Source organism: Trachypithecus francoisi, unplaced genomic scaffold (assembly GCF_009764315.1).
Source record: "Trachypithecus francoisi isolate TF-2019V2 unplaced genomic scaffold, Tfra_2.0 Lachesis_group19, whole genome shotgun sequence".
Taxonomy (NCBI): Eukaryota; Metazoa; Chordata; class Mammalia; order Primates; family Cercopithecidae; genus Trachypithecus; species Trachypithecus francoisi.
Window position 1 is genome coordinate 23,696,039 of NW_022681464.1, and position 18,684 is coordinate 23,714,722.

At 43.3% G+C, this 18,684-nt stretch overlaps 1 protein-coding gene across 4 annotated transcripts in view; it reads left to right on the plus strand.

Annotated features, from left to right (window-relative positions):
- GAREM1 (GRB2 associated regulator of MAPK1 subtype 1) overlaps positions 1-18,684 on the plus strand; it is a 205,662-nt gene that overhangs the window by 180,419 nt on the left and 6,559 nt on the right. For all 4 annotated transcript variants that reach the window (XM_033178036.1, XM_033178037.1, XM_033178038.1 and 1 more), the window contains 2 exons: positions 1,198-2,370; positions 18,401-18,567. In XM_033178036.1, the coding sequence (XP_033033927.1) occupies positions 1,198-2,370; positions 18,401-18,567 (1,340 nt within the window). The remainder of the gene's footprint in view (positions 1-1,197; positions 2,371-18,400; positions 18,568-18,684) is intronic.

The following is an 18,684-nucleotide window of genomic DNA, read 5'->3' on the forward strand; positions in this document are numbered from 1 at the left end:
GCATGGATGCTTTACCTGTCATACTGGTAAACATGAAATAAACTTCAGTGTGAGTATAGGGAGACATAATTTCATAAAGTGATAAAAGCATAAATAAGTATAATGTAGATGAAAACACAGTGGGCAGTGCATATTAGATCTTTCAAATACATGCATATTAGCCAGGGGTGGTGGCTCACACCTTAGTCTCAGCTACTCGGGAGGCTGAGGTGGTAGGATTCCTTAAGCTTGGGAGGTCAAGGCTGTAGTGAGCTATGATCGTGCCACTGCACTCCAGCCTGGGCAGCAAGATCTTGTCTTCAAAAACAAAACAAAACCAAAAAACAAATATATGCATAGCTTTTGTCCCTGCAGTTTTTCTGGTACTTTATCCTAAGGAAATAATTGAGCTGTAAAAAAGTTCATTGCAGTACTATTTATAATTGCTAGACATTGGAAAAAATCCATCTATATTTTTATTTTAGAGTAAGGAGCTAGTCAAATAATGCGCATTCATACAAAATGGAATATATTAGGTTAGTATTACTATTGATGAAGTATATGCCCTGGGGAAATAGATACAGTTAGAAACTCGAGTAACAGAATTGTGTACATATGTATCTCTGAGATAGATGAATCAATTCTATTTCTTTTTTCTATTTATATTTGACAGATTATCTTTAGTGATAAGATAGCATAGAAGTTCTTCATTTTTATATTTGTATTTTTAAACATTTCTTCCAATTAAATAATGGATGTATAGTTTTTTTTAAATGGAGAAATACCACATTTTTAAGTTCTTTGTCTCAATTTCAAATTTTAAAAATTTAGTAAAATTTTAAAAAGTAAAAAATTTAAATTTAAATAATAAAAAACAAGGAATTTTCTACATCAGCATTCTTGAAAACATTTATAACTAAAAAAGAAAAAAAAATTACAATGTCCCTGTTAGTATCCATATGATAGACTACTCTGCATATATAGAGAAAAGAGATGTTTATAAAATTCTAGACTAATATCATCTTGTTCTGAACAAAGAGTAGTTATTATTAACCACATAAGTATAATAAAAGAAAAACCAAGTGTCTAAATTTAGTATTAAAGAAAAGCACAGCATTTTCCTCTGTGTATGTATTTGTGTGTGTCTTAATAGGAAGTTCTTCTTTGCATGAGTAGATCAAAGGAAATGAACCTAAAATGTGATTTATTATATTGTAGGTTGCTTCAGGTGAATGCAATGAAGACACTGAAGTTTACAACATTACCCTGTGTACTGGGGATGAACTCACTCTAATGGGGCAAGCAGAAATCCTTTATGCAAAGACATTCAAGGAAAAGTCACGACTCAACACAATCTTCAAAAAGATTGGGAAGCTCAATTCCATCAGCAAGCTGGGAAAAGGCAAAATGCCATGCCTTATTTGCATGAATCACCGGACCAACGAAAGCATTAGCCTTCCATTCCAGTGCAAGGGCAGATTTAGCACCCGAAGTCCCCTGGAACTTCAGATGCAAGAGGGCGAACACACCATCCGCAACATTGTGGAGAAAACCAGGCTTCCTGTGAATGTGACTGTGCCAAGCCCTCCACCGAGAAACCCATACGACCTCCACTTCATCCGTGAGGGGCACCGCTATAAGTTTGTGAACATCCAGACCAAGACGGTGGTGGTTTGCTGTGTGCTGAGGAACAACAAGATCCTCCCCATGCACTTTCCTTTGCACTTGACTGTCCCCAAGTTCAGCCTCCCAGAACACCTGGTGAAGGGAGAGGGATGGCCCGAAACCCTGGTCCATCACTGGCTAGGTATCTGCCAAGAACAGTTCGACATCGATGAGTATTCACGGGCTGTCCGTGATGTCAAAACCGACTGGAATGAGGACTGCAAGAGCCCCAAGAAGGGCCGGTGCTCTGGCCACAACCACGTGCCCAACTCCCTCAGCTACGCCCGTGATGAGCTCACTCAGTCCTTCCACCGACTCTCGGTCTGTGTGTATGGCAACAATCTCCATGGCAACAGCGAGGTGAACCTTCATGGTTGCAGGGACCTGGGAGGAGATTGGGCCCCCTTTCCTCATGACATCCTGCCCTACCAGGACTCTGGAGATAGTGGAAGCGACTACCTTTTCCCAGAAGCTAGTGAAGAATCGGCAGGTATCCCAGGAAAGTCAGAACTTCCCTATGAAGAGCTGTGGCTGGAGGAAGGCAAGCCCAGCCATCAGCCTCTCACTCGCTCCCTGAGCGAGAAGAGCAGATGTGATCAGTTTAGAGGTTCTGTCCGATCTAAATGTGCAACTTCTCCTCTTCCCATCCCTGGGACTCTGGGAGCAGCAATGAAATCTTCAGATACTTCCCTACCTCCACCTCCAGTGCCTCCCAAATCTGAAGCCGTAAGTCATTTCTGTTTTTGAATGAGGTGCCAGTCTTTCTGTCTCTCTGCTCAGTCATCCACCACTTTATTTTCTTAAAACTCCCCAACTGAAGATTATCAGCGTGAGCGAATTTGTTTAGTTTGGAGTGAGATATACATGCTAGCTTGATTATTTTGACCAGTTAGAAATTAGAGTTTTACTCTATGTCTGATGAGAACCTCTTGGAGAGTTTTTAACAGGAGAGTTTGAAACATGACTTTTGCTGCTGCCTGGAGAATGGATTATAGGGAGGAGAGAGTGGAAGGTGGGAGGCAGAGAAGAGGCAACTGCGTTAACGTAGGTGTGAGGTGGTGAGGCCCTAAACCGCGGCAGCTGGTAGTGGCTGGTAGAGAGAGACGACTGCTTCAGACTGTTTCACAGGTAAACCCAACAGTATTTACTTGTGAATTGGATGTTGGGCATGAAGGAAAGAGAGCAATCGAAGAAAACGCCTAGATTTTTAACCTGGGCAACAGAATGGATATTATTGTCATTTACTATGATGGGGAAGACTGAAGGAGGAGTAAATTTATTTGGTGGTGGGAGGGGAAGCAGAGGAAAATCAAGAGGCAGCAGCCTCACTTATAACTCTCTCCTATACCCCTGAAGTTACTTTGAGATCAAAGCATAGTGGATGTGCTAATGTATACACACACACACACATATACACACACCCCCGCCAGAACCAGGTGCCAGGGCAGTTCTATTTAACACCTTAAACATAACTCATTCAGAGCTTGATTTTAATGTAAAACTAAAATTTTGGTACAGTTCTGTTTGGAACAAGAGAAAGGGCCCTCTGTTTTGACCATGTTCTTTGATTGACAGCCATTCTGAACCTTTGCTATTCATTTTTAATCATTGAATTTCGTTATCCCTGAGGGAGAAAGGGCTACAGGTATTAAGTGTAATTCTATTAATTTATTTGACAATATCTGTTACAGTGGCTTCCTTTTTTCTATCCCTAGAAGAATCCTTTTTAAAAGAATTATATGAATCCCAATATATAGAAGAGTTCAAATCAAAACCTATCTGACCAAAGCACAGATTGTGGGGAAGCGGTCTTCCTTGGGTCCCTGCCCACTCTCTGCCCCTACCAGGTGATCTTAGGATACCTTTCTAGAACCCTGGGGCTGTGCAGAACCCGGTTTTTTAAAACTATGGAATTACTAGGCTAGATGCTAGAAATACAGTCATCAAGAAAACCTGGACTCTAGCCTCTCATACTTCTCAGTTTTACAGGGAAGGTAACAGATGAAAAGAAATGACTGTTATACAAGTTAAAGGGTGATAAACAATAGGAAAATGAGAGGGAGATAATGTATGGGGAATTCAGAGGAGACAGAGAAACTTCTAGTCAGGGGATGAATGAGAGGAGCCTCTGTGGAGATTATGACATTTTAAATGCGTTTAGAAAATGTACCTGAATTGGAAGAGAAATGAGAAAGAAGGACATTCCGGACAGAGCAGCATGAGCCACGAGCTGGAAGCTGGGGCAGCTTTAAGCATGTAAGAGGGAAAACAAGAAGTTCTGTGGGGCAGTTGAATAGGGATGGGCAGTGGTGGCTGAGAGGCTGGCACCAGGGCATGGACAGCCCTGAGTGTCAGGCAGCAGTTTGTGCCAGGCTCCATGCTTAGTTGTCCATAAAGAGCCCTCATTGCTGCAAAGCTTTCCTGAGAGAGGACCCACCTCTGGCCTTTTGTTGCAGGGCGTGAGAGCTCCCCAGCAGCTACCGATCTGGACTTGCCCTTGCTCCTTACAGGATCCTGTAGGGACCATCAGGCACAAGCCCAGAGATCCCTGTATTCACTAAATGGCACGGACCGTTTAGGGAACTTAATGGTAGAGCTGGGGCCTTGGTCCTTGTGTTTATGTCAGCGATTCCCTAAGAATGTTCAGCAAAAGCCAGGTAAAAAGTAAGGGGCAGCCCTCCAAACAAGTTCTCCTGGAACTTGAGGGATGTCTTAATTCAGCTATGTGTTTCGTGTTACTTGAAGGTTGGGACTCTGACCTTCAGTAGAAACATGACTGTATGAGCTGTTCCTATTGAACTTGGGTCCTACCTGGCACACAGTGGGGTCTCATGTTTGTTGACTGACTTATAGACTCATCTGAGATGGTCACACCCAGGGTCACTTACGTAACCAAGTCTGGAGGTAGGAAACTAGCATCACTTGTTTTTTCTGTGGCTAATGAAAGATGAGTAAGAACATAAATATTAAGAGGTCCAACTCTGACCTTGGTACTAAAAAAGAAATGCTAAATTTGAAACTAAAAGCAAATCTCACAGAAAAAAAAAAAAAATTGGCTTCCAGTCTAAGCTGTAATTTCTTATGACGTAAGAGAATCTTTTCAGAGCGTGTCCGGTGTTTGTAGAATGCTATAAACCTAATGATTTTTTATAAATACCTGAAATCATTTAATTTGGTTTTTTAAAAAAATTTAGGCATTTCAAATGAAGCCATGTTTTTTATTGGTTCTGTGACCATGAAATGAATTTTCCATTTTTAGGATGTGCGTGGGATCCAGAGAACATCATAGTTGTTAGATGTGGCTTCAGCTTGTAATTTTCAAAAGGGAACTTTAATGGGGCATAAATTTAAGTGCTCCCACAGAATTAAGTAAAAGTTCTTTGGATAGTTCCGGTGGAGTGAGTCTTGGGAGAGAGATGTGCCATGTGTCCAGCCAACTATCCTACCCAGTAATTAAAGATGTTGGCTTCACTTGAAAGTTCACCAGCTAGATATTAGCTGGGAAGGTGACAACTCTCACCAGGTCCTTAGGAATAGAAGGTGCCAGGGCAATGGAAAGGAGTCAAAGAAAGGGTGTCTTCCTCCCCACTTGTGCTGCAGCTCTGGCATCCTCTGGGCTCTGCTTGTCAACCCTTTTCTGTTTGTGTCTTAAACAGGGAAACTACATTGTGAGCCAAACAGAAAATCGTTGGGGACAGAGTCGTCCGTTTAATCCCGTTCATATGTTTTGTTAATATACCTTGTATATTCACTTGTATTTGACGCTCTAGTCCTCTTGTATCTTTGTATTTGATGCTCTAGAATTGTGTGCTCTAGTCCTCTTACATCTTTGTAAAGATTGTTTAAGAATTTTTTATGCTTGTTTTGTTTTGTTTTGTTTGAAACAGAGTCTTACTCTGTTGCCCAGGCTGGAGTGCAGTGCACGATCTTGGCTCACTGCAACCTCCACCTCTCGAGTTCAAGCGATTCTTGTGCCTCAGTCTCCTGAGAAGCTGCGATTACAGGCACATGCCACCACATCTGGATAATTTTTTTGTATTTTTATAGAGATGGGGTTTCACCATGTTGACCAGGCTGGTCTCGAGCTCCTGACCTGAAGTGATCTACCCACCTCTGCCTCCCAAAGTGCTGGGGTTACAGGCATGAGCCGCTGAACCCAGCCATGTTTAATAATTTTTTAAACAAAACACTGACACTAACCTCTCTGGAATATGACAGGCCGTTCTCTTCCTAATAGGAATGTCACAGGGAAAAGTAAACAGTTCCTGGTTCAAGAAATAGACAAGATGCAACACCTAGAACTGTTGCATCTGAGCCCAACTGAGGGAGCGTGCCCAGTCTGGCATTTTCCCTTTTTAAAATTTTGCAAGTTGCCCCCAGATCAGAATGACCTGACAGTCCCTCTTGAGTGGATTATCCTTTCTGATCTAAACACATCCTCTATTTTATAACATTGCAGGCCTCTATTCATCAGTTAGATTTTCTGGTTATTGGCTGATATGTAAAGTATTTACCCAGATGTACTCTACAAAAGGCAATCTTCAAGAGCAATCTTCTTTTCCCCCTCTTTAGAAAATGCCATTTTGGAGAGCAATGCTGGGAAGACTTTATATTGCACAAGATTCTATAAATAAAGCATTTGACTTCCAGTCTGTTCCCGTCTATGCAATGAGTTACAAATGGTTATCAAAACTGCAGGGTCAGCCTGGTATGGTGGCTCATGCCTGTAATCCCAGCACTTTGGGAAGCCGAGGTAGGCAGATCACTTGAGCTCAGGAGTTCAAGACCAGCCTGGCCAACATAGTGAAACCCCGTCTGTACTTTAAAAAAAAAAAAAAAGCCTGGTGTAGTGGTGCACTCCTGTAATCCCAGCTACTCTGGAAGCTGAGGCAGGATAATCAACTGAACCCAGGAGGTAGAGGTTGCAGTGAGCTGAGATCATGCCACTACACTCCAGCCTGGGTGACAGAGCAAGACTCAGTCTCAGAAAAACAGACAAAATAACCCTGCAGGTTCACAGCTCTTCTGAAACCATTTGTGTGGCAGTATCCTATCCGAGGACCCCAGCACCCAGTGGTCAGTGTTCTCCATTTGTCCTTTTTTTTTTTTTTTTTTTTTTTTTTTGAGACGGAGTCTCACTCTGTCACCAGGCTGGAGTACAGTGCTGCGATCTCGGCTCACTACAACCTCCACCTCCTAGGTTCAATCGATTCCCCTGCCTCGGCCTCCCAATGAGATGGGAATAGAGGCTCACGCCACTACGCCTGGCTAATTTTTTTTGTTTGTTTGTTTTAGTAGAGATGGGGTTTCACCGTGTTGGCCAGGATGGTCTTGATCTCCTGACCTCATGATCCACCCGCCTCAGCCTCCCAAAGTGCTGGGATTAAAGGCGTGAGCCACCGCGCCCAGCCTCCATCTGTCTTTAATAACAGAAAAAAAACACATTCCCTCTTGGATAGTGGTTGATATTATAGCAATTCCTGGTAAAAGGAAAATCGTAAAAGGACCTCTTTTGTGAACCACTGATTTCAACCATGTTTTACTGCAGTGTTGATGAGTTTGTGAACCTTTGTGATAGACAAGGTTGCCCCACAGCTTATGAGAAAGAGTTTAGGGACTAAGTTTTAAGATGGGTTGGTAGCACACATTCATTGCTAGAAGGCCGAAAGTTCACCATAAAGTTTCTTTAATGAAGCACACTGTTTTGTTGGTGTTTGACAAAAATGGGACTTAAAGAGTAACTTTAATGCCAGATTGATGGGCCTAGCCTAGTAGGTGCTTGCAAAAAACTGATTTAACTATAGAGAAGTCTGTTGGGGCATCTGAATCTGCCTCAGACAGGCAGAACCCTCACTACGTGATAGATAATTAGAGGCGTGCAGCAGTGCATCTGAGAGCTGCACATCGATTTCAATCCTCACGCTACCACTTTGTAGCTTCATACCTTGCACAAAATATTTAACCTCCCTAAGTCAGTTCCTGTGGGGATAATAACATCTTCACTGCATTTTTGTACTGTACAAAGAACTTGGCACTTCTCCCTGGCACTTGGTAAACATTTACAATAAATAGCAATAATTTAATATAAGATGGATTCCAGTTTAGGGTCAGGTAGACAGTCACTGTTTAGAGGTTTTTTCCCACTGTCTTTCCTTGACTAAGGAATGGAGAGAGGAAGTCACACTTTCCAGGTACATAAGGCCCCTCCAAAGAATCAGGAGGTGGGTGGGAGTGGACATATCCACCCCGACAGCAGATGGGCAGAGCCGGCTACCACGGGGGTCAGTCAGCCTCCCATTCCAGAAGTGGGTGTGCTAGTTCATTCTGCTGGGTTTCTGAGATATTATAAAAACACACAATTGGTTTTAAAAATAGCAAAACATTCTTTTAATCTGACTTTTAAAACGTCTACTTGGTAAGGTAGGTATTATGTTTTAGTTACATAACTGTGGAATCATCACAAACTTTGTAATCATCATAAGCCCAAAAACAGAGCTCCAGAAACGCTTGGCACCCTGTGGATCCCAGTAGCATAATCTTTTAGTGGCAGAGTCAGGGGTTTTCAGAACTAGAGTGCCTGTGAAAAAGCCACGTGAGGCTCTAAGGCTGTGAACTAGTGCCAAGAAACTGGTATTCCTGGGCAAACCTACACAGAAATATCAAAGGTGAGAAGTGGCCTTGGATAACTGACTCCCTTCCTCAGGCTTGGCCAGGCCAGCTCCTGGTGCTGCCAGATCTCATTACTTTGAATATGCCCAGCCTACAGAATTAGTGGCCTCACATGACTACCCAAGTTAAGAAAGTACCATAAAATATGTTTGTTGATAACAAGCTGTGGGAAGTAGCTAATAATTGATTCTACTCTGCATTTTTATTTTATTTTGTCTTTGGGCTTTTTCTCTCTGTAAAATATTAATATTAGAAAGGTATTGACAGCTTTTCTTAAATCTGATATATAAATATTTAAGCTTAGTGATTATTTACTTTTCAAAATAACTGGTCTACAAAAACATACAGTCAGGATTCCACTAGTTAATGAGGTTTCCTAGGGCATTTGACGTTTAATTAATTTTAATTACAAGCTTTGAGGAGTATTTTGTAAGCAAGCCATACCTAAGTTCCCATTTGTTAATTGAAATAAGGACTAAATTATTATTGTGTTTGGTGACTTTGAAACTAATTGCCTTCTGTTTCATGTAGGTTCTTTTTAAATGAAAGCTTCTAGGTCAAGATTTATTTTTTTCTTCTTTTGTGTCCATTGAAAATCTTAATGATTAGAATGATAATAAAGATAATTATAATATTCTATTGCCATAGTCCCCAACCTTTTTGGCACCAGGGACCAGTTTCACGGAAGACAATTTTTCCACACACCAGGGGTTAGGAGAGGGAGTGGTTTCGGGATGACTCAAGTGCATTGCATTTGTTGTACACTTTATTTCTATTATTACTACATTGTCATATATAATGAAATAATTATATAGCTCACCATCATGTAGAATCAATGGGACCCCTGAGCTTGTTTTCCTGCAACTAGACGGTCCCATCTGGGGGTGATGGGTGACAGTGACAGATCATCAGGCATTAGCTTCTCATAAGGAACACGCCACCTAGATTCTCATAAGGAACATGCAAAGTTCCCTCACCTGTGCAGTTCACAGCAGGGTTCGTGCTCCTATGAGAATCTAATACCACCACCGATCTCATAGGAGGCGGAGCTTGGGCCGTAATCCGAGGGATGGGGAGCAGCTGTAAATACAGATGAAGCTTCACTGGCTTACTAGCCAGCTGCTCGCCTCCTGCTGTGTGCTGCCTGGTTCCTGTCAGGCCACAGACCAGTATCAGTCCATATCCCAAAAGGTGGGGACCCCTGTTCTATTGGATAAGTCTTGTTCCAAAGCTGTACAATTAGGTACGTACCATTTGTATAAAATCACATTAATAGGAAGGTTATACATGACTTAAGTATATTTATCACATATTATACTCGTTGCTCAGGAAGGATCTTTATTCTACTCTTCAATGGCATATACTTTCTGAGTCCATGAAAGCACCCTACATTCTAAACAAGTACATCTTTTCAGAACCACTTGCCCCTCCTGCCACTGAGTGAGTGGCTGCCCCCTCTTTCCCCTGGGCCTCCTTTGCCTGAGGCTGGAATATTGGAGACCATTTCTGAGAAAGGTCTGTCTTAGGTCCTTATCATCAATATATAAAAATGGAAAAAAGAAGCTCATACGTCTAAGATCAGGATTTTGACTGTAAATCACATTTGCTCTCGTGTAATTAATCAAATAGAGGTTCATTTATTGTACTTTGTCATTATAAAACTTTAATTTTTGTTTGGCTGAAAATATCCACTGATGGTTATGCGACAGGGTTATGAACTCTTTGTATAAAAGCCTCTTTATAAATATGATTTCTTACAGCTGTAATGATTTTGTTATCTGGGAGTGTGGGAAGAAATGTAAAATACAGGGCAGAGGGCAGAAGGCAAAGTTACAAAGTTCAAGGAAGCATGGTTACAAAACTCCTTTCTTTGGGTTGCTGACGTCGTCCTGCATTTGGCTTTTTAGGGAAGAAAATGCACAAGAAAGGTGAATCTCATTTTAAATCAAGCTCCCCTGCAGTGTATGTATTTTCTTAATCATTGTCAATATGGAAACGAAAACGATCCTTACTCCACCTGAGTGTGCCAAAATATCTCTATTGATTGTCCACAATTCCAAGCAATATGATCTTTGAGACAGGAGGTATACTCCCTCCCCCACGCCCCTGCCAGGCATGTGACAATTGGTTCTAGAAGGTTAACTAAGGAAATACATGGCCCCGTCAGCAGATGTCCCTAGATCCATTGTCTTGTATGTAAGATTGAGCAGCCACCACTGCTCTGAAATTGATTTTTTTCCCAAAAGACTATCTGAAAACTGTTAAGTAAAGACCATGCCATAGTTAACTGTCCTTTCACCTTTCTTAAGCTCTTTGGTCCTGTTAGTGACTGCATGTGAAAGTTGTGTTTCTTCCACAGAACAGAGGAGTCGAAGGTGTGAGAAACAAAGGCTTTCCAAGAAATGCTGTTGTACCAGAAACCCCCAGTCTTAGTGATGCTGTTTCATAAACCCCTAGGAAGTGTCAGAGAAAAAGATGTAACAGGAGAAAGAAAGTATTTCATAGATACTATGTAGAAAACACTCCAATTGTATGTATGTACCATTTTTTCCCTCCAGAGATCTACATGTAACTCTGCTTTCCACTCATGCAATCATGAGCTTCCTACTATTAACAAATTCTCATGCATTATTTTCAACATGTGGCAATTTAGAGGAGACCTTGTTTTCCACTTTTCAAATTACTGATCCTTGACCTGTGCTCAGTTCGCTCCCAACTAAGCAAGAGTTAGAACTGTAAGAAGGGGAGAAGGGAAAAGAAGGTTAAATGTCTATTCCAGGACTCAGGAAATGACGTTAAGCTCCCTGGGCAGTGTTCTGAAAGTAAAGAAAATAGTTCCATTTTATGATGTGTTTGATTTGGACCATAGATTGGAGTTGCGCTTGACTTTGTTGACCACCTCCACTTAGAAACATGAAGCTTTCCAAAGCATTTGTTCTATTCGGTGTGTTTCATGTTTGCTTTCACTGTTAGATGATATGCTACCATTAATTATTTTTCTAGCTTTATGTGACCACTGATGGCATGACAGAGGCAGGGAACAATGGAAAAATGGTCTCCCCTTTATCTTCTTAGGTTAAAGGAGAGCAGAGTCCCAGGCGTCAATGCGCACTTGACCTCCAGCTTACATGCATGCATATATATACCCAGGCACATTTTTTCAAGTTTCTTTAAAGTTTTTTTGAAAAGTCATGCCTCCTTCAAACCAGTATCCTTTCCTAACAACTGCCTCACTCCTTCCTTTCCAGACAATTCCTGAGAAGAGTGGTCTGCCCTCACCAACACCACTCTTCCCTCCTGTCTAGCTTTGACTCACTAGAGTCTGGCTCTGTCCCCTCACTTGACTCATGCCTCATTTGCTAAGATCACCAGTGACTTGCTAATTGTCACATAAGGGGAACCTCTTCCAGCCCCTTTTCTGACTTCCTGACATCTCTCCATCTTTGCACTGTTGTTCTCCTACAGCTCTCCCTCCACTGGCTTCCTTGATGCCATTCAAGCGTGATTCTGCTCTGTGAGCATTAAAGTGCAGTTACCTGGTTTTCCCCTCCTCTGTCTTCTCTTCTGCCCATCCTTTGGGGGTTCAACCTTCTTCGCTTCTCATCTGGGATCTCAGTGCCGCCGTAACTTCAGATTCTATCTATCATTAGAACACTGAGCTCAAAGTTAGTATTTTCAAAACTGATCTCCTCTGCTTCTCCCAAGCCCTGTTCTTCTAAATTTCTATCTGATGAATGGTACCAGTGTTTTGTTTCATCATCTAAGCCTGCAGACCAGATCATCATTCTGCTGCTTCTTTCATGCCATGTTCTTTTATGTTCTACCTTTTGCACACTCATAATCCCTCCTAAGACTCTCTCAGTAAAATCACCTGTGAATTTGTTCTTCTCCTGCCATCTTGAGTAAATTGATGGTGCTCCCATGAACCTTGCACATACTTCTATTATTATACTTACCAGATTGTATTTTAATTATGTGTTTGTTTCCCTCCCTCATAAGTAATTCCATGAGTTACTCACTGTTGTAACTCAAAACTAACTCAATGAGCACATGATAGGCACTCAATATATTTGAACAAATAGCAAAGTGGAATTAATAGAGGCTGTAGGAAAAGAGAAAGCGACAGCCATGTTCTTCAGACTTTTAGGGATGATGGAAGTCGATGCTTGTGATCCCTGCTGGCAGCCCCCAGGACAGACACCTTTTACAGTTTGCTTTAAGCCACCACTATTAGATTATTTCAGTTGCCTGAATATGCCTCTCTAGGAATATGCCTCATTGACTAAAGAGGGTGAAGTTCAAGAAAGAACAGAACTCACCATTTCTACCTCTTCAATAAGTGAGCTTTCTGTTTAGCTCTGCATTCGTGATCTGCAATGTGAATACCAAGGAGACTTGTATCAACACCAGGTTAGTGGTGTCTCATTTTTGATGATAATTGAAACACTGAACATTTTAGAAAAGAGACAGACAGACTCTGAAGGAGCAAGAGGAGAGAAATATGCTCGCAGTGAAGCAGCTGCGAAGAAGAGCTTTAGGCCAGGGAATTGCTCAGGAAGCGAGGCTTTGGGGACTCCATGTATCCACACTGTGCCCGTTGAGCCTGTCATCAACAGCACTTTGGTTCCAGGAGCTTCTCTGTGAATACTCAAGGTACTCATAACCGGAAATTAACCATACATAGGCAGAGATCACCATCATCTGCAGTGGACGGTAACACCCACCTCAAAACAGAATGCCAGCTCTTCACTGGGCACGAGGATTGGAGGTTCATTCCTGATACTACAGGGGCCCCTCTCTCCTTGTGTTGCCAGCGGAAGTCCAGTCGTAAACATTGCATTGGAAATAAATAGTCCATTAGGCACAATATAGTCCTTTAGATCTTCATTTTAGAATAGTCATTACTCTGGCGTATGCTAGATGAAAGCCACAGCATTTCCTAGTTCAGGAATACTGTCATTGTCATTTTCACCATGACACTGTGTCAAAGGGTGGTGGTAGAGTTGGTGGTGATCGTATGTGCCAGGTCTGCTGGTGCCTTTTTTCCCCTAGATTGACTCAGTGTCACCAAAAAAAATCTTAACATCCAGCCCAAATGACTTGTCAATAATAATTTCCACATAAACATATAAAAGATATTCTATGGTATATGGGTTTTTTAAGTGCCTTTTTTTTTTTTTTTTTGGTATTTTTTGTGACATTCCTTAACATCTACCAGGCATTCTGTGTGACATGCTCGTGACAGGAGTGACAAATCCCCAAACTCTGCTATCCCCAGGATGGTAATAACAAGTATGGCAGTCCCTACGTTTTAGCTCTCAGGCTCATTAAATATAGATGGAGAGTAAGTAAATATGAACAGTGTGTGGCACACAGAGTGTGTAATGTGTGGGGCTGGCCCACAGGAACTGGTGTTTAGGTGTGGTGGGCAGTAAAAACTAAACCAGAGAAAGGGGCAGGAAAGCACAGGGTGTGCTGGGGGGACACTGAGTCCACCACTTTGCATGGACCTGTGTGCCCCTATAGACTAGGAGCAGTGGGAGAGCTTGCTAGAAAGATGCGTGGGACCCTGGCTGCACAGGGCCTTGGGTGGCAGGCAGGGGAGGCCGGCCTTTGTCCAGGAATCAGAGGGAGCCACCGGAGACAGCCAGTAACATGATGAGAGCCACATGCTGAGGCTTCCAGAAGGGATGTGCTGAAAATGTTACACTTAAAAGCTAAATTGAATATGAAGGAAAACTGGAAAGAGGGTGATTGACCGTCTAGTCTTATAAATTGTTTCTTATTGACAGATAAAATTCATCTAAAACACAGCTGCCTTCCTCCTGGATGTAAATATCCCGCGTGAATCAAATCAAGAAGCAAAGAGTAGTAGAACTGTTATTGCTCTGGTAGTAAGAGATGGGATGTAAGATGGTACAATATACCCTCACTCTGCCACTTCTGAATCCCAAAATGCATACATCCCACCACAGCATGTAATTCTTCCCTTAAGATGCAGAGAAATAGGCCATCATCAGAGCGGCCACCCATGCAGCAACAAGTTGAAAGTTATAATGCCACTTGGCGATGTGTCTGTGGAGTCCTCAGCTGTGCCCACCTGCCGTGGGCTGCCCCTCACCTGCCTGGCATAGTGCAAGCCACTCACTCTGTGCCTCAACAAAATGACACTCGAAATTCTTGTCATGGAGTCCCTTTAAAGTCATCCTTTAAAAAAAAAAAAAAAAAAAAAACCACCTTTCCCTAAAGTGAGTTTCAAGTAAGCCTAATTCTTTTACCTTGACCTCACGTAACAACACCCAGATTGTCCTCCCACCACAACAGAAAAAAATCCTGGCCTCATATTCTTGCGTCATCACTGACAACATCCCACCTCCTAAGAGTAAGAATCAGCTTGTTTCTCTCTCTGTCTGTCTCTCTTTCTCTCTCTCTCATACACACACACATACACACACACATTAGTTCTTTAACTCTCTTCAGGAGTCATGTGGCCACCCCAAAAGCTTTCCGTGTCTCAAATTCTATCTTGAGCGCCAACCATAAACACTCCCAGTTGGCCCTGGCTACCTCGTCACCAGGCCCTGTAGCTTGGAAGTGTTTCTCTTCACTACCACCCTCTCCTCGCCATTGTGGGAAACCTATTAGCCCTTCAGGAGTCCCTCGTTATGAAGGTGGCGGAACCAGCTCTAAGTGACCTTGGGTACCTGGGATTGGTTATGAGAACAGGAAGAGGGGAGTTCCTTTAGGTCAATTTCAACTGCAAGTGGCTTCTTTTCTGAGTTTATAGACCGAAGTCAGCCGACTATTGTAAATTAAAATGCGTATTGTAATTGGCATCTGAGCATATTATAATTGACATCTTAGGTAAGTGTTTCCTAATGAAATGTCATATTTAATGGCTAATTTTAAAGTTTTGAAAATGCTAAATTGAATCCAGCATTAACCATGTTTTCCTCATGTTCTACTGTAATCCAATATTGGGAAGTGACTAAGTATTTATTTTAAAATTAAAAAGTTAACTGACAGAGTCCTTATCGTCTCACATTTTCCATGAGCCCTATTACTATAAACATAAATAGAACCAAGCACATCTGTAATAAAGTGACGCCCATCCACCCTAAAGTCTACAGATATTCCCTAAGAAACAAACACATTTGGCTACCTTACAGTTCACTAACAAGGCAGAGGAAGATGAACCAAAGCCAGAAAGCGGGGTGGCCCAGCCTGAGCTCCAACATCCTGATCGGTTCTCAGCCTCTTAAGAAGACCCGGCTGGCCGAGGAGGGTGGATCACCTGAGGTCAGCAGTTCGAGACCAGCCTGGCCAGCATGACGAAACCCCCTCTCTACTAAAAATACAAAATTAGCCGGGTGTGGTGGCACATGTCTGTGATCCCAGCTATACTCAGGAGGCGGAGGCAGGAGAATCGCTTGAACCTGGGAGGTGGAGGTTGCGGTGAGCGGAGATCGCGCCATTGCACTCCAGCTTGAGCAACAAGAGTGAAACTCCGTCTCAGAAAAAAAAAGGAAGACCCTAGAATGGTGCAAGGGTCTTTCCTGGGCCAGCCCAACCAAGCATTCCTCTCACGTCATTATCCAAACCTCATTTCCTCCTGGGCATCCTTTCTGCAGTCATCCACCACCTTTTTAAAAGCTCACAAGGGGAAAGCCTGCATCTATTGTAGAAGGAATCTGCTGCTCCGAATATTTTGTTTTAGTCTACAGAGCTTCTCCAGATGAAACCATTCCCTCTCACCAACCCACTGGGCCCCAGTAACAAGGGCTATCGGCCCTGCAGGTAGGAGCAGTGATCTGCAGCCCCGGGAAGAAATGTAGCCAATGAGAGACTTTTTACATTGCTTCCATTTCATTTAGAATTGGATTTACTGGGCTACCCATAGCCGTGTGTCTTTTCTTAATGGCTGGTTTTCTCTGGCACATGGATCAGGCCTGGGGTGTGAGGTAGAGATCCTGGGTGCGGTGTAGATAGTTGGAGATGCAGTGTGATAACATGAACCCATTTCATTTCAGCTTAAGCAAACTCAGTACCAAAGCTAATAGGAGCTTGCTGTTTCATTGTCTTATCCCAGAGCTGCTTGGCCAGAAAGGAATTGAAAGTGAAGGTGAAAAACTTGGTAGGGACATAGCCTAAAAGTATATCGGGAGAGCATTTCAAAGCATAGCATTTTTGACAGAGTCAGAATTGGCTCTATTGATATTTTTACCGCTATACCTTAGGGTAGACTAGCAGAGCCAGGTATAAACTGCCCCCTGCTGCCTGACACGGAGAAGTACATGAAAAATGTCACTTCATTGGTAATTATATTCTGAAATGCCTGCAAGGAATGGAAAGCAAATTAGGGGAGCAGCAGGCAAGTCTCAGAGAAGCCATGGACATCGCAGATCAGCTAGATCAGAGAAGCCATGGACATCGCAGATCAGCTAGATCAGAGAAGCCATGGACATCGCAGATCAGCTAGATCAGAGAAGCCATGGACATCGCAGATCAGCTAGATCAGAGAAGCCATGGACATCGCAGATCAGCTAGATCCTCTCCAGTGTGAAGACGAAGGAAAGGCGAGAGAGCTAGAAGCAGCTCTTTTAAAAAGTACTTTTCGGCCGGGCGCGGTGGCTCAAGCCTGTAATCCCAGCACTTTGGGAGGCCGAGACGGGCGGATCACAAGGTCAGGAGATCGAGACCATCCTGGCTAACACGGTGAAACCCCGTCTCTACTAAAAATACAAAAAACTAGCCGGGCGAGGCGGCGGGCGCCTGTAGTCCCAGCTACTCGGGAGGCTGAGGCAGGAGAATGGCGTAAACCCGGGAGGCGGAGCTTGCAGTGAGCTGAGATCTGGCCACTGCACTCCAGTCCGGGCGACAGAGCGAGACTCCGCCTCAAAAAAAAAAAAAAAGTACTTTTCGGATGTGGAGAGCCGCTTCATTACTCCTTTTGCAACCTTGTCAGTGAGTGTGGACCATGGTCCAGTAGCATCAGTATCACCTGGGAACTTGTTAGAAATGCAGATTCTCAGGCCCCACCCTGTGTCAACAGAATCAAAATCTGCCTTTCAGACAAGATCCTCCGGTGATACTCACATTTACATTTCAGAAGCCCTTGCGTGGGGGGGGGGGGGGGGTGCGCAGTATCTCATACCTGTAATCCCAGCACTTTGGGAGGCCCAGGCAAGTGGATGACTTGAGATCAGGAGTTCAAGACCAGCCTGGCCAACATGTTCAAACCCCGACTCTACTCCAAATACAAAAATTAGCCGGGCGTGGTGGCAGGTGCCTGTAATCTCAGCTACTCAGGAGGCTGAGGCAGGAGAATCGCTTGAACTCGGGAAGCGGAGGTTGCCGTGAGCCAAGATGGCGCCACTGCACTCCAGCCTGGGCAACAGAAACTTCATCTCTACTGAAAATATGAAAAATTAGTCAGGTGTGCTCTTGGGAGGGTGATGTGGGAGGATAACCCGAGCCCAGGAAGCAGAGGTTGCAGTGAGCTGAGCCAAGATTGTGCCACTGCATTCCAACCTGGGCAACAGTGAGACTCCATCTCAAAAAAAAAAAAAAAAAAAAATTCCCTGCATATGACTTCAGAAGGAACTTTAGCCCTGGACCAGGTCCAGGATTCTCTAAGGTTTGGATCAAATTGAATTCAGCTTGAACAGTGAAAAAAACACAAACTAATAGAAGAGATGAATCCTCAAGTTAAATTTGTGAATGCCTTATGTTCTTATTTTCTTAATACTTCCTTTTTATCCATCCTCACACCAGCTCTTTAACCATTGATACTTTAACTTGCCATATTTCATATTACTTTCTGTATTTCAGTAGCAGCCAGCATTTGCGAAGCAGTTTCTTTCAAAAAATCATTCTGTCCCGGCAAGTGTGTGACAGGCGTCTGATTTGCTCTCTGGCAGCCTCTGTGCTTCCCATCATTCTTGTTTACTTCAGTCTTCTCTCTGCCATGCTTACACCCTGCTGTTATGGTTTAAGAGTAGTGACTTGAGCAAGTCTGCAGGATTGAGCGGGCCCCCAGTGGCATTGTCAGTCTGTTGCTAACCTGGAGTGTTCTTTTCTGCGCCAGGTCAGAGAAGAATGCCGGCTCCTGAACGCCCCACCTGTTCCACCCCGAAGCGCAAAGCCTTTGTCCACCAGTCCCTCCATCCCTCCTCGCACAGTCAAGCCAGCGCGGCAACAGACTCGCTCTCCCAGCCCCACCTTGTCCTACTATTCTTCAGGGCTACACAACATGTAAGTCTTCTTGCCAGGCTCCACTGCACGCTTATCTTCTCATCCAGCAGTTCATGGGTTCTTGAGAGCATTTTCAGGGTAGCCCTAACTGAGGCAGGGTGGTGGGAGAGGAAATGG